A 16792-nucleotide genomic window follows, 5' to 3' on the forward strand; every position below is an offset into this window, starting at 1 on the left:
GGGTTGGTAAGTAGAAATGGTTTAACCTTGCATGTAAAATGTTAACATAATCAGGTGGAATAAACAGTAAATGAAACTCAAGGAGCTTCTTAAAATATCTAAACCTATAGCATTGCTTTAAATAAGTCTAAATTGTTTCCTAGCAATGACATTTTCCCCATAGCTGTAATATCTTAGTTGTCACTATGACAGATGTTTTCTTTGAGCAAATGACCCTTTTAAGTTAGATAATGTGAACCATAGCATGGTTGCTCTGCTATAGATTTTGTTTTCTGAAGAAAAACTTTTTAAAGAAAGTTTGGGATACTGTTGTTTTTTAAAAAAGTTTTAATAACTGGGCTTAGTAAGATACAATAGAACAGACGATTTGAACAATTGCCTCTATAAATTTAAATATACTGCTCACAAAAATAAAAGGAACACAAACGTACACGATCCTATACGTTTGTGTTCCCTTTATTTTTTGGAGCAGTATATATTAATATTTAAAGCAGTTAACTGGAATGAATGTGATATGACAAAACATGAATTTAATTGGATATTTTATGTATGTATATATATATGTATATATATGTGTGTGTGTTGTGTATGTATGTATGTATGTATGTATGTATGTGTGTAGCAACTCCATAAACCACTTCTTTTTTTATTGAAGGTACGATACATTTCATCGCATATTAAAGAAGAGTGAAGAAAATGAAGGCGGTCTCAACAAATTCACAAAGAGTTACCAAACATTTGGAATCAACAGATTCAGTGATGGAGGATTATACTGTAAAGAATGGGCTCCTGGTGCAGAAGCAGTATTTCTTACTGGTGATTTTAGTAAGTATTTTCCAGCACATATGAGCTTCTTTTATTGTTATGGTGCCTCTAAAATCAGTCTTAATGTCATGAGTTTGCTTTCCATTTTGTAATAAAACCAGAAGATAACACTTTAACTTAAAAATATATCTGATGTGTGTTTGTACTCAGCATAAGACAAGATCATTGAACTATAGTTACTTAAATAAGTTTGGTAGGTATCAATTCTTGATCTTTGCATCTGGAGACTTACTTTTATCCAAAATACTATGAAATGTACTGGGTACCCTTATGATAGTTACCATGTTACAGTCTGAATGGGTAGTGTCATGTACTGTATACAGTTGTGTGTAAAAGTTGCAGGCACTTCTGAAAAATACTGAATGTTTCAATGAATTCCAGAGTGATCAAAAGCTGACTCAGCCGCTAAAAAGCAAACAAGAGTTGAATGCATAGATGTTATTTACAGACAGAGAAAAAGAAAATAGTATGTCAGGTGGAAAAAATTAATTTCCTTTTCAGTCAATACTTTTTAATATTCCCTTTGAGATAAATAACACTTTTCAAACATTTTCTGTAGCATTCATCTTTTTTTTTTCATGTAAGTACTTCATGGATGGCTTAGAATGGCCTTTAAAATTCCCTGACTTGAATCACTGAAAATCTGTGGGGATATCTCAAATATTCAGTGCATGTAAGGAAGCCAGTGAATATCTCTGAACTGAAAGAGTTCTGCAAGGAACTCTGTTTCACTATAGAGGTTATGTCATCTGTTCATGAGGAATTCATTGAGACATACTGTTTGGCCAAGGTATCTAAACTTCTATATGCAACTATATTTAATTATAAATATGCTAGCCATTTTTGCTTTTTGTAAAGAATCATTTATATTTCACAGCATAGAAGTTATCTATATGACTGGGAATTTAAATCTGGAAAGTATGCAGCAATGGCAAAACTAATAGTATATATACATAATAAAGATTTAAATAAATATAAGCAAGAATGATTCTCATACATGCAATGTATCATACAGCATGGTAAATATAATCACAATGTGGCTTCTAAGAGGACTTAAATATCTACATTATGTACAATTTGGAAAATTGGCAGATGTACCAAAAGTTTAGGGCCTCAATAGTTTTCCCCCTTTTATTTATTGGTGGTTTTGCTAAATTGATTTTTTCATATTTCATAAATATTTCATATTTTTCCTTTTATTAACATTTATACATCATATACACACACTACACATTCACAAGAAAAAGAGAGAGACTTCAGTATCAAGTAATTAGCTGAAGATTAAAACCTTTTATTGTGCAACAAATAATTTTATGTAATCTGCTACAGTTTCTTTTTAATGTTATACTCTATGCCATGGAGTATAAAGTTGCCAAGGCTGGGGACTCCTGCTCTATGCTATATATATCAGCTGCTATATGTGGCAGAGTATGAAGAAGCCAAAGCATAAAGTTACTTCACTTTTTCATATTGTACCACATATAGCATAGAAACATAGATTAAGATAGCATTAGCTTGGTACAGTGGATAAGATAGAATTAGTTCGGTATAATGGTTAAGGTATCAGGCTAGAAACTGGGAAACACTTTGGTCTAAGTGTCAGGCACCTTGGACCAATCATTCTTTCAACCCTAGGAAGAAACTGTCAATGGCAGACCACTTCTGAAATCTTGTCAAGAAAGATGTAGGGACTAGTGTAGCCCCCAAGCATCAAAAGAACAACAAATTGTAATTAATCTGATACAATATTTCTTTGACTTTCCTGTATTTCTAATACTCTACATTATATAAACCAGAGGCCCACAACCTTTTGGGCACCAGGGACCAGTTCTATGGAAAAATATTTTTCCATGGACCAGAGTGGGCATGGTTTCGTGTGCTGCCTGCATCCCACGGATGGGGCTTTGCTTGTTTGCGTGGCCCAGTTGCTGGCATGCTACAGCCTGGTGCCAGTCCATGGACCAGGGGTTGGGGACCCTGATTTAAACAATAGAACATCAATACATGTACAATATGATTGTATTGAAGCAATATAATGTATTCAGATTTCAATATAATATTGAAATACAATCTAATTATTCAATTATTCAATATAATAAAAAGGATATAGATAAGATATACAGACATATCCATCCATCATCCATCTCATGATTTGATGAGATTGTAGGCTTCTTAACCAAGAATTGGGAAAGCATGCCAAAAAGGGCTCCAGCTTTTGAACTACAGTTTTTTTAATAGATCTACAGATCATTATTATTAAGGTTGGCCGACATGAGGGTTGATCAGCAATTCTGTAGACTGTACTCTGCCAGAACTCTCTTTATCTTTTGTTCAACTGTAAGATCCATTTGCTGGAGAGAATGAAAAAATGAAGCAAGCCACCTAGTGTATCTGCTAAATGGGAGCTATTTATGTATCTTTTGGAATAACTTCATTTTCTTTATATCATAATTACATTGGGCTTTGATTTACTGATTTTTAAGTCCATATTCCTTGTTGCATCATATAATCTACTTTATATTTGCTGCAAGTTATGTTTGTTCTCATTTAGCAACAGGACATGTTTTCAAACAAAAATCTATGTACATTTATGCCCTCAACTACAATGCTTCCAACTGTATTTTTGCTCTCTACCCCAGAGATACTCATAGTATTAAGAGAGCTTTCACAGTATTGCAGTTGGACAATTAACACTGTTAAAAGTTTAGTAAATCATAAATATGAGGCAATTGGTAATCAAAAGCTCTAATAAAGAGACGGTATTGACATTGTAGCTACTTGAAAAGCTTAAAGAAAATTACTTTTTACACATATTTTCTTATTAATTAAATATAGAATTTAACATCAATCACTTTAATTTCTTGAAAAATATAGCGATTGTAGGTATAGTGGAATAACATGACTTTCCTAAGATGTCACAGTTCCTGGAGTGGTTCCTATAATTCCTGGAGTCAGAGGATTTAAACATAGGAACCTCCTTTTGACACTAATAAGCTGTCATTTGTCAAATAGTTAAAGATTAATCAAGCAGCTTATTTTATTTATTTATGCATTTATATCCTTGACATACTAAAAATGATTAAATCACTTGAGCTTTTGATTCAAATCAAAAGCTGTCTGAGTTGGGACATCAATTGTAATTATTTTATGTAGACTCATTGCACCTACTTTTTCTTCCCTAATTGCCAAGCTACATGATGGATGAATTACACATTCAGCAAACTAGGGTCCAAAAGTTATCTAAAAACTGAAGGATTTTTAATTGAAGCACAAGGTCTTCAGAGAATCTCCAAGAGACAGAGTAGAAAATGTGGAAAGGATATGAAGATTTAATGTCAAAAATTCTTTATTTCCCAAATAACGATTTAGGGAATTGTGGATTGTATTATTTCATTTTTTTCATAATTTAACTTTTAGCTTAAAATTAAATTTAACTCTTGTTCTGCTTTGGAACTGCACTACAAATATTAAAATAACTCCTCATATATGCAGAAAGGTCCCAAAGTAATGAGTTGTACAGGAAAAAAAAGCATTGTCAACTTCTCTGATCCTGTTTTTATATATGAATATTTACTATTTAATTTTTTTTAAATTATTATAGATAACTGGAATCCATTTTCCCATCCATACAAGAAAATGGATTTTGGGAAATGGGAATTGTTCATTCCACCTGGACCAGATGGGTTTCGCCCTGTTTCTCATGGATCCAAACTGAAGGTGTGTGTTTCAAAAAGATACTTCATTGTTGTATCGATGTTTATTGTCAAATTTCATAATTGAAGTTTTCTAGTGTTCAGTTATGTACCACTTAATATTTCAAAGTGAAAATAAGACCTGCAAACCCATTTTCTTCACCTCCATGGATTGCTATCAAAATAATATAAAACAAAATTACTATACATTACCAAAATTACTGTATAATGAACAAAATAATTATATGAGGGCAATTCGGAAATAAACCTCCATTTAGTTATCAATGATAGACACTCACAGATACAGAACGTTTATTATACACATTAGAAAACTACAACATTACGTTACTTTTCGACACAATTGCCATTCATATTGAGGCACTTGTCATAACGTCTTATAAGGTTTGAAATTCCTTGGTAGTAGTCGCTCAGTGCTAAATCTGGGCTATGGGGGAAGATGATCAAAAACATCCCAACAGAACTGCTTCAAAAGTTCTTGAGTGCATCTAGCAGTGTGCGGGTGAGCATTATCATGAACCAACACCACACCAGAAGTGGTGCCATAGAAAATCCCACCAAATGTGAAGATGCTAAAGGAATACTGCTATGAAATTCATGGAGCATGGTTCAACCATCAGTTTTCTACTGTGGAAAACTCAGACGAGCCATAACAAGTGTCAGGGCATGTGACTTCCAGTGTGGTATTGGTTCACCATTCATTCATTCATATTTATATAGCTGCCTTTCTCACAATCAAGTGACTTTGAACAGCATATATAGTGACCATAATTTCTATTAGTCAGACCAGGCACAAAGTATTGCACCCAGTATATAGCACTATATTTTGAGAAGGGCACTGACAAATAGGAGTATGTCTAGAGGGGAGTAACAAAGATTATAAGAAGCCTGGATTGAAACACTTGTGTAAATATGGTAGCTTGTATTCAAGTATTTGAAAGACCATTAAGTAGAAGATGGACAAAATTGTTCAAAGGTTTTCCAGAAGGCAGGATATTTAGCAATGGCTTGAAATGACAAAATAAATTTCATTGTACTTCATAAAAAATGTCTTAGCCACTAAGATTGCTCAGTAATGGAACAGTCTTGGGTGGGAGAAAGCTTCCATCCTTTACTATAGGAATTTAAACAGAGACTGGATGATTATACAGTATGTTGGGGATCCATTAGTGATGTATTCATGAATTAGGCATAGAGTTGGACAAATTATCTTCAAGATCTCTTTTAGTTTCTACATTGTATGATTCAAAAAGTGTAGTGGCCACATTGGAAGCAAAAACCGTTTGTTTTTACCTCATTAAATACAATGCAAGATTTTCCTAAATAAGCTCTAGCTTATTATGCTCTATACAGGAGACAGGGACAAGAAATGTTCCTTTCTCCAGCTTGGAAAAGAACGGAGAATCCACGAATGGGTTAAAGAAGTCCTCTAGCCCAATCAGACCAAATCAATCAAGTTGCCACGCCCCTGCTGGACTGGACCTTGCCCCAGTTTTGATTTGGATGTGGAAATTTGGCTCCCAAAGCAAACTTTTAGGAGGACAGGTCGTATTTCTTTTTGTTTGATTCCCATTCATGGATTTGTCATTCTCTTGCCATCTGGTCAGCGCTGGGATCAGTGCTGTCCCAGTTCGGCAAGTGTTCCAAAAAAGGTTTCTTAGCTTCCCTGAGGCAGTATTCTCCCCGCTTTGTCAGCTGCCATTTTAAATGAGGCTTTTTTCCCTCCGGATTCATACTGCCTTACTAAGCTTCCTTCTCTTGCAATTTGTCTTTCTCTCTTACTATTTACCAGCCAGGAAAAATTGTTTTTTCAATTACTCCTTTTAGTTATTTGCCGGTAGAAGATTGTTCCTTCTGTTTTCAATTACTACTTCTTTCTCTTCTCTCTTACGTAAGGCCCGCGCCACCAGGAAGATCAAACCGGAAAAGACTCTGGTCCCCAATCAGACACCTGGCCAGGTTACCAGCCCACTGTTCTCAGAACCTGTAGTGAAACATCAACAGATTCCTTGTCCTCCCATGTTTCTGAAATCGGTGTGGGATCAATGGGGTTCACCAGGCATCTTTTCCGCCCTCAGGGGGATTGACCATAAACTCATTGATACAGTTTCGACCCTGAATGAGGCGTTGGAGGTTCCAGGAGTAGACGAGTTCCTTACTCCCATCCTTTCAGAATCCAAGATTCCATGTCGGAGGCGCTGAAGGCCGAGGAAAAAAAATCAGAGGTTTCTTTCTGTAGGACACACCAGACCTCGGCATGGGCGGTGAGAGCTTCCACATCGAATTCCTTTTTCGCCAGGATCTCTCTGATCTGGCTACATGAACTCCAGTCCAGAATCTCCCCAGAGGAGATTCAATCCATCTTGGCCAGCGTATGGCAGGGGGACTTCCTGACATCAGTAGACCTTACAGAGGCATACTTTTTTTTTTATTGAAAATTTTTAAAATTTTTACAAGAAAAAAAAACAACCCTCCCCAACCCACCCCAACCCTCCCACTCCCTCCCTCAGCCTTCCCAGAGCTGAATATAGGCTTAATTAAAGTTTCTTAAATACTTAAAAAAAATATAAGCCATAGATAAGTCTAAATACATTACTTAAACAACTAATAAAATGATTAACAATAATATATATATATATAAAAAAACACAAATATTAAAAAAAGAAAAAAAAAAGAAAATACTTAAAAGGAATAAAAAGAAAGAAAGAAGAAAAGAGATATAAAAAAGTAGAGTAATAATAAAAAAATATAAAGAAAAAAAAGAATAATACAGTCTATAAAATATTAAAATTTATATATAAGTTATTGAAGAACTAAGTAGTATTTTTTTATATCCAACTTATGTTGTATAAAATCTATCCATTTTTCCCATACCACAAAAAACTTCTCTTGCGATTGATCCTTTAAAAAAGCCGAAATCTTTGCCATTTCTGCCAGATAGGATACTTTAAAAAAACCACCCTTGCAAAGTATGCAGAGATTCCTTCTTCCAGTATTGCCCTACTAACAACCTTGCGGCTGTAATTAAATTTAACATCAGTATAACCTCCTTAGTATCACAATCGGTAACAATACCTAGCAAAAACAATTGTGGGGTAAATTTTACCCTCCTTCTAAAAATTCTTTGAATATTCCACCATATCTTAATCCAAAACGCTTTTATATTTTTACAGGACCACCAAATATGGTAATAAGTAGCATCCAAACAACCACATCTCCAACATTTGGGCTGTAAGTCAGGATACATACGAGACATTTTTTGTGGATCAAGGTGCCATCTATAAAACATTTTATAAAAATTCTCCCTTAAGTTCTGGGCTTGTGTAAATTTAACATTTCTCACCCAGATGGTTTCCCAGGTATCTAGTAGAACTGGTTCACCAAAATTTTGTGCCCATTTAATCATACATTCTTTAATTAATTCTGGTTCTGAATCCAATTCTACTAGCACCCCATAAATTCTCTTAATGTGAGTTCGTCTTTGATCTTTTACTTGTTTAACAAAATTTTCATCTTCTCTAAGCAAGCCCATATTACGATCTATCTTCCATCTATCCGCTATTTGTCTGTACTGAAACCATGAATATATAATATTTTCTTGTGCTAAATCTTCCAAAGATTTTAACTGCCAATTTTTACCATCCCATCTGAGCAATTGTGCATAAGAAACACTATCCTTCCTAACTCCTCTCTTTATCCCCTCTATCGCATGCCAAGGTATAGCCCATAATGGTATTTTAAAATCACTTCTATAATATTTCCTCCAAACCCGAAGTAAAGAAATCCTTATAATATGAGATTTAAAAACCCAGTCAACTTTTTTATTAAAAATTAAATAGGCATGCCATCCAAAAAGTAAATCCCAACCCTCCAGGAGGAGTATTTCTACATTTGTTAAATTAACCCAATCACTAATTAATGTTAAGGCCACAGCATCATAATACAATTTCAAATTCGGTACCTTGAGTCCACCTCTCTCACGAATATCTTGTGTAATTTTAAGCTTTACTCTTGGTTTTTTCCCTGCCCAAATAAATTTATTGATACCTTTCTGCCATTCATTTAAATTAACCTCATTCTTTAAAATAGGTATCATTTGAAATAAAAAAAGGAATTTAGGCAGGACATTCATTTTAATCGCCGCAGTTCTTCCCAAAAAAGATAATTGCAACTTCTCCCAATTTTTCAAGTCTCTTTGTATCCTGACCCACAACCTTTCATAATTATTTTTATACAATTTTACATTAGAGACAGATAAAGTAACCCCCAGATATTTTACCTTATCAACAACCTCAAAATCTGTCAAATTAACCAAAGTCTGCTTATCCATATTAGTCATATTTTTGGGTAATATTTTGGTCTTATTATTATTAATTTTAAAACCTGAAACCCGTCCATATTGGTATATCAATTGTAATAACTCTACTACGGAGTGAGTAGGTTGGGACAGGGTAACCACCAAGTCATCTGCAAAAGCTCTTAGTTTATATTCTTTTTTATTAACTTCTATTCCTTTTATTTGCTGTGATTCTCGGATTTTAATCAGCAATATTTCCAAAGTTAAAACAAACAGCAAAGGTGACAATGGACATCCCTGTCTAGTCCCCTTTTCTATTGTAAAGACCTCTGACAAACCCCCATTAACTATAAGTTGTGCCATTTGTTTTTGATAAATAGCACCAAGAGCTTGTAAAATTTTTTCTCCAAAGTTCATTTTATCAATTAGTCTTAACATAAATTGCCAATTCAATTGGTCAAAAGCTTTCTCAGCATCTAGAAATATCAATCCTGCAGAGACTTGATTATTTTTATCTAAATATTCTAATAAGTTAATAATTTGTCTGACATTATTCTTCATATACCTTCCAGTTATAAAACCCATTTGATCCTTATGTATAATCTGACACAAAGCCCTTATAAGCCTATTAGCTAGTATTTTTGCAAAAATCTTATAATCTACATTTAGGTCTATAATTCTTTGGTAGAGTAAGATCTTGGTCTTCTTTTGGAATTAAAGATATAAAGGCTCTGCCCCATGACGGGGGAATCTCTAAACCCTGTAATATATTATTAAAAAGCTGTCTTAAAGGTTGAATCATCTCTTGTACCAAAGTTTTATAATAAATAGATGTCAAACCATCCGTACCCGGTGCTTTACCTAATTTTAATTCTTTAATCACTATCTCAATTTCCTCACTAGTAATTGAACCATTAATTTCTTGTTTCTGATCTTCTGTTAATTTAGGGAAGTTGGCTTCATTTAGATAATTATCTATATCTGAAACCTGTATTTTAGTACTCTTATATAATTTTTGATAATAATCTAGAAAAGATTTCTTAATCAACTCCTTCTGATATACCAATTTACCGTTATAATTTATTTTATCTATAATTCTCTGTCTCTGTTGCTTTCTGAGTTGGTAAGCCAACCATCTCCCTGGTTTATTAGCATTACAAAATGTATTTTGTCTCATATACAGTAGGTTAGTTGCAGTTTGATCAGCCATCAACATATTAAATTGTGATTTAAGCAATTTTATAGATTCTTTAACCTTTTCATCTGTAGGATTTGAAATCAAAATTTTTTCTTTTAATTTAATCTCATCTTCCAAATCCTTACGTTTCTGAATCTGCTTTTGTCTATGAGTATTATTCATTTGTATCAAGATCCCACGCATGAAGGCTTTACCTGCATCCCATACCATTGACATTGATGTTCCCTTATGCATATTTAAAACAAAATAATCCTTTAAATGCTCCTTTAATTTTTGAACATTCTTTTCTTGTCTAAATAAGTTCTCATTAATTCTCCACGATCTCCTCTCCTCTTTTTCATCAGCCAACTCCATCCAGACTGGACTGTGGTCCGTCAATGTCCTAGGAAAAATCTTAACATTCTTTACCCTAAAATATAAATCAGTTGTAATCAAGAAAAAGTCAATTCTTGAAAAGGATTGGTGTCTGTCTGAAAAGAAAGTAAATCTCTCTCCTCCTGATTGCGTTCACGCCAGTAGTCTCGCAGCTCCCAGTCCTATTTCAAATCAAAAAAGGCTTTAGGTAGTTTAGCCTGTTTAAAAAAAGTGGAAGATCCTTTTTTGTCTCTTTGTGTATCTAACACACCATTCCAGTCACCCATTAATATCACAGATCTATAATCCAACAAGGTTAATTTCTGATGTAACAATCTGTAAAATTGTTCCTGTTGTTGGTTTGGTGCATACAACCCCACTATAAGTATTTTCTTCCCATATAAACCAACTTCAATCATAACATATCTCCCTTGAAGATCAGATTCTACCAAACAGGCTGATAGGTTTTGCTTAACATAAATGACTACACCCCTTTTTTTCCCAGGAGCAGAAGATACAAAATGAGATCCCAAACGAGCATTGGCTAAATATTTTTGGTCTTTAGATAAAATATGTGTTTCCTGCAAACAAATAATATCATTATTATGTTGCTTTAAGTAATGAAAGATTTTCTTTCTCTTTTGGGGGGAATTAAGGCCATTAGCATTCCAGGTCAGGAGCTTTACCATCTCCCTTAACCAAGAGCCTGGAGAAGACTGCTTGAAGATCTGCCATTGAAGAATGTGCTGCAGAGCTCTTGGGTCTTGCTCCTCCCACCGGCAATGAAGCAATTTCTTGAAGAGATTCTTTAACTTCTTTCTTCTGTTGTTCCTTTTCCTTGTGTCTATGTGCTGCACAGGTCATTCTTTGCTCTTTGATCTCTGTTTGTCGCGACCACTCCGCCTGTAGCTTTCCAGCAACCATCACACCTTGTCCTTCAGACTGTTGTTCCACCTCTTTACCATCCAAAACTTTCTGCATCATAGATGATGGTGAACCTGCTCCCAGGACCGAACTGTAAAACTCCTTTGCTTTAGTAACTATATTGAGTCTATAACGCATCCCCGCATGGCTCACGACAATACCCGTCGGAATCTCCCATCTGAATGGCATCATTCTTGTTTTAAGTTCATTAGCTAGAAAAGCAAAATCTTTTCTCTTTCTTAAAATTTTAGATGGGATCTCCTTTAAGATAATGACATCTTGAGCAGCAATCTGAAACCTCTTATTATAGAAAGCTTGTATAATTTCATTACGCAGAGATCTCTTTGCAAAATAAATCACCACATCTCTTGGTAAATTCTTCTGTTTTGCGACCCAGGAGTTAACTCTGTAAACTTTTTCCACTTCTCTAAGTATTCCATCTTTCTCCCTATTCAGAATAACGGCAAAGTCATTTGCCACAATTTCTGCCAGATCTTGTTGCATATCCTCTTTCAGACCCCTGATTCTTAAAGCATATTCCATTTCCCTGTACTGAGACATAACAATGTCATCTTGTGAAATTTCCATCTTTTTTTCCATGCCTTCAAATTTATCTTCCAGAATATCGACCTTATCTGCGACCTCTTCAACCCTGGAATCAAGCTTCTCAACCACAGAAGCAAGTCCTGATAGAGCCATAACTATATCTTGCCTCAGAATAGTGTTATTCTGCTCTAACAGGTTCTTCATTTCTCCTCTGATTTGAGTTTTATTCTGATCTAAAAGCTCCTTCATTTCCCCTCTAATTTCAGTTTTGTTCTGATCTAAAAGGTCCTTCATTTCCCCTCTGATTTGAGATACAGCATTTCCCATTATATCTTTCATGTCTTGTACAGATAATACTGGCAGAGGAGGAGAAGATGGTGGTGTAACTTTAGGTTGTTGTGCCGGTGTAGCTTTAGGTTGTTGTACCGGTAAGATCGCAGGGGAAGAAGCCACCTTAGGAACTGTAGAAGCTGCTTGCCTCTTTGAAGCCATTTTTAAAAAAGGAAAAATCTTATTTCCTCTTCTTCCTTCTTAAAGAAAATACAATAAAAAATCCTCCAAAAAAATAAAAAGCAAAGGAGAGTTTAAAAACTATTTCAAAAACACAAAACCACCTTCAGAAAAAAAAGAAAAGTTTAAAAAGTTTAAATAGAAAAAACTATATAGTCCATAACATTCCATTTGACTCGCTTTCTTCTGAAAAAAAAGCACTTTCAAATCGCCATTTTACTTTCACTCTCCACACAAGCAGAGAACAAAGAAAAAGAAAAGAAAATCAGCCTAAACTAAAAAGCAAATAAAAAATCGATAAGTCCAATCCTTTATCCAGCTCTGTCCGCTTTTAAAAATCACTCACCCGGTCCTTTTAAGCGTGCGGAGATGGTAGCGGCGTTTCGCTTTGTTCCCGAAGCAACAGAGACAGCTGGGAGGCGGAGGCAACCCGAACTCCGAGGGAGCTCTCTTTCTGCCCCCCAGAAAAAAAATTCCTGGGGGGTTTAAGAGGCTCTACCTCTATTCGGGTGATTCTCTACCCCCTCCCTTCACCCGGGAGGGGGATTTCGAGCTGCGGGACAGCTGATCTCTGCTGTGCTCCGCGGTTCTCACACCGTCCCAGGAGGACGGCTACAATGTAGCCGCCATCATCGACACTATCCACCGGAAGTTCCCACAGAGGCATACCTTCACATCCCCATTCATCCGAATCACAGAAAATTCCTCAGGTTCAGGTACTCCAACCATCACTTCCAATACAAGGCTCTCCCGTTCGGCCTATCATCAGCCCCCAGGGTTTTCACCAAGGTCCTGGCGGTACTAGCTGCACATCTCAGGTTGGTCCCAATTCGTGTTCAGTGCTACTTGGACGACATCCTAATCCAGTTGTCCTCTGCACCGAACGCACTGACGGACCTGGAGCTAACCATAGGGACGCTTCAAGGTCATGGTTTCTTAATCAATTTTCAAAAGACCCACTTGATTCCAGACACTCGTCTATTGCACTTAGGCGCTATAATAGACACAACCCTTTGTCATGTATTCCTATCGCAGGAGTGCCAAGTCAGCATCTGTACTCTGGTCATCAAGGTCTGCAGGGAACAATGGGTGATCCTAGCCCTGCTCTCCCAACTGTTAATTTCCTGCATTGCCATAGTTCCTTGGGCCAGACTTCACACAAGACAGCTCCAGTGGTTCTTACTTCCCTACCAAAGGCGGGGCATAAGCTCCTTTCCCCAGAGGATAAGAGTTCCAGCACAGACGCTCAGATCCCTTCTCTGGTGGCTCTCCCCAGCTTTTCCAAGGTGTCCCTTTTCAGAAAACCCATTCGTGTGACCTTGACCACGGACGCCAGTCTATTCGGCTAAGGGATAGACCTCCAACTTCAATTCGCCCAGGGCCAGTGGTCCCAGCAAGACCTCAGACAAAACATTAACTGGCTGGAACTCAGGGCTATACTCCTGGCACTTTGCCACTTCCGCAGAATGATCATGAGGTGCCACATGTTGGTCCTGATGGACAATGTGGCGGCAAAAGCCCATGTCAAGCGATACTCGATCACGGGCCCTGATGTCTGAGGCCAGGTTACTGGGATCATGGGCCAAGCGGAATCTTCTTTCCCTGAAGGCGGAGCACATCTCAGGGGAGGCAAACCAGCAAGCAGATTATCTGAGTCGCTCTACGGTAGACCATTCAGAATGGAGTCTGCATCCATGTATCTTCAGAAAGATCACACAGCGATTCGGTCAACTCTGTGTCGACCTATTCGCCTCCCCGGTGAACGCTCAGGTCCAGCGGTTCTTCTCCCATTTCCCCTCCCAGGGGTTGGAGGGAGTAGACGCTCTCCAGCAGGCCTGGGGGACTGCTATACTCCTTCCCACCGTTTCCCCTGATTCCGGCAGTCATCAGAAAACTGTTACAGGAACAAGTGGAGCTGATATTTGTGGCCCCACACTGGCTGAGGCGACCATGGTCCGCGGATCTCGTGAACCTCGCCGTAGTTCCTCTGTTGAGGATTCCACCAGAGTGGATAATCCTACTACAAGGGGTCATACGACACCCAGACCCGCAGTGGCTCCAGTTGACTGCCTGGCATCTGAACGCCAGTTCCTGACACAGGGTTCAGACTCTTCAAGAGTGATCTCAATGATCCAGGCCTCTCGGCAGCTGGTGACAAATTGGATCTATGATGCCACCTGGCAGAACTTCTGTCACTGGTGTGACCAAAATAGTTTGTCCATATCTTCTGTTACTACTCCGAGGATACTCGAATATCTTTTGGAAGGCGCAGATAAGGGCCTAGCACCCAACACTATCCATAGGCAAGTGATGGCTCTCTCCACAGTTTTCACCTGTGCCAATTCCGCGCCGTTGTCTCAACACCTGAGGGTTCGATTCTTTATCAAGGGGGTTACAAACAGTAACCCCCCTGTAGTCCATCGTTACCCCACTTGGGAGTTACCACAGGTTCTACAGGCTCTTACAGGAACTCCTTTTGAACCCATCAGATCTTGCACTCTGCGACACTTGTCCCTTAAAGTGGCCTTCTTAATAGCAGTGACATCAGCAAGGCGCATCTCGGAATTAGCAGCTTTTTCCATGAGGGAAGACCTATGCATCTTTCATCAGGACAGAGTGGTCCTACAGTTGGACCCTTCGTTCATTCCCAAGGTTAACACCTTATTCCACAGGGCATAGGAGGTTGTATTACTGGACTTTTGTCCTAACCCATCACACGACTTAGAGAGGCAATGGCATACTCTAGATGTCCACAGGGTCCTGCGATATTATGTTAAACAGACAGCTGCCTTTCGTAGATCGGAGGCGCTTTTTGTCTCTTTCCATCCAGTTTCTAAAGGTCAGAAGGTCTCTTCCTCTACTATTGCCAGGTGGATCAAGACCTGCATTGCGGAGTCGTACCGGGTACACTCCCTGCCTGTTCCAAGCCATCTGACAGCGCACTCCACACGCAGTGCCTCCACATCAGCTGCGTGGCACACTCAGGCTTCTATTATTGACATTTGTAGGGTGACGACGTGGTCTTCGCCTTCCCCCTTTATCCGTCATTACAGGCTTGATAAATTTGCCTCTGCAGAGGCCTCCTTCAACCAACATGTTTTACAGCAGATAGTTCAGTCAGCGTTGACACTTGACCAGCCTGTTTCCCATCCGTAGGGTCATATAGACTTTGGTATGTCCCATTCGTGGATTCTCCATTCTTTTCCATGCTGGAGAAGGGGCGTTGTCTTACCTGAACGCCTTTTCTCAGCATGAAGAATGGAGAATTCACCCCCTCCTCTTTTTGAAATTCACAGTCAGGTCAGTGTCAGTAGCTGAGAGCCAACACATCACACAGTTTAGCTTCGCTCTTCTCAAAACTGGGGAAAGGTCCAGTCCAGCAAGGGCGTGGCAACTTGATTGATTTGGTATGATTGGGCTAAAGGACTTCTTTAACCCATTTGTGGATTCTCCATTCTTCATGCTGAGAAAAAGCGTTCAGGTAAGACAACGCCCCATTTATGTGCATGGAATTTGTCCATTTCTATTTTCAGTCTTGTTGAGAAAAAAATAGAATTATCTTTTTTCATGGTTTGCCAGTTTCTGAATGCAGGAATAGAAAAAAAGAGGAAGGATAGTTCTGAAATCTTTGGAGGATTATAGTGGTGGACAGCCTGTTATCTACCCCTTGTCTTTAAAAGCTATTAGAAGCTGAAATTTGTATCACTGCTAATTATTGCCATGATTGATATATCTCATATTAGTCATATATATTCATATGCATTTTGTTTTTTATATTTCTGAATAGAGTTTTCATTTTGGTTAACGTGGCCTAGATGAAACTAGGATTGGATTTGTGTTTTCAATGGATATACCAGTAATGATACATAAAATGACATTTAATGCAGAAGTAAAATGAGAGAAGATACTGTTTTTTAATAAGTCACTAGAATATATTTCATATGCTTTTTTTTCAAATGGAAAGCTTCCATTTATTTTTATGAATAGAGTTACATCTCCCTCTTTTGGAAAATCAAGGCATGACTTCTTTCAGAGACAAGACTTTGTTACTTGATACAAACTCTTTGTCTGTCTGTCTGTCTGTCTAATCTATTTATCTACCTCTATCTATCTATCTATCTATCTATCTATCTATCTATCTATCTATCTATCTATCTATCATTTTAATATGTCTCTCTTTTTTCAGTAACATTTAAGAAACACTAATCAACCAGCAACAAAAACTAATCTTTAGTAAATATATATATTGAATATTAGCAGTAAAGGAATTATGTAAATATTTATGATGACTTTAAAAAGATTGGTGTCATTAATGCAATTATCCAGCTTTTTAAATTACTAGTAGTCAGAATAGGATTTTGTTAACCATGTGGAAATTGCACAATATTACATAAGAGAAAGTTCTCACATGCAGCTTTAAAGGTGCAA

The 16792-nt window shown here is 37.3% G+C and overlaps 1 protein-coding gene across 3 annotated transcripts in view; it reads left to right on the forward strand.

The window, feature by feature from the left end:
• Positions 1 to 16792, forward strand: part of GBE1 (1,4-alpha-glucan branching enzyme 1) — a 131957-nt gene that overhangs the window by 57413 nt on the left and 57752 nt on the right. For all 3 annotated transcript variants that reach the window (XM_039321303.1, XM_039321304.1, XM_039321305.1), the window contains exons 2-3: positions 656 to 825; positions 4427 to 4542. In XM_039321303.1, coding sequence (XP_039177237.1) covers positions 656 to 825; positions 4427 to 4542 — 286 coding nt within the window. The remainder of the gene's footprint in view (positions 1 to 655; positions 826 to 4426; positions 4543 to 16792) is intronic.

The sequence above is a fragment of the Crotalus tigris genome, unplaced genomic scaffold, assembly GCF_016545835.1.
Source record: "Crotalus tigris isolate CLP2741 ecotype Arizona unplaced genomic scaffold, ASM1654583v1 scf7180000023726.963151, whole genome shotgun sequence".
NCBI classification, from domain to species: Eukaryota; Metazoa; Chordata; class Lepidosauria; order Squamata; family Viperidae; genus Crotalus; species Crotalus tigris.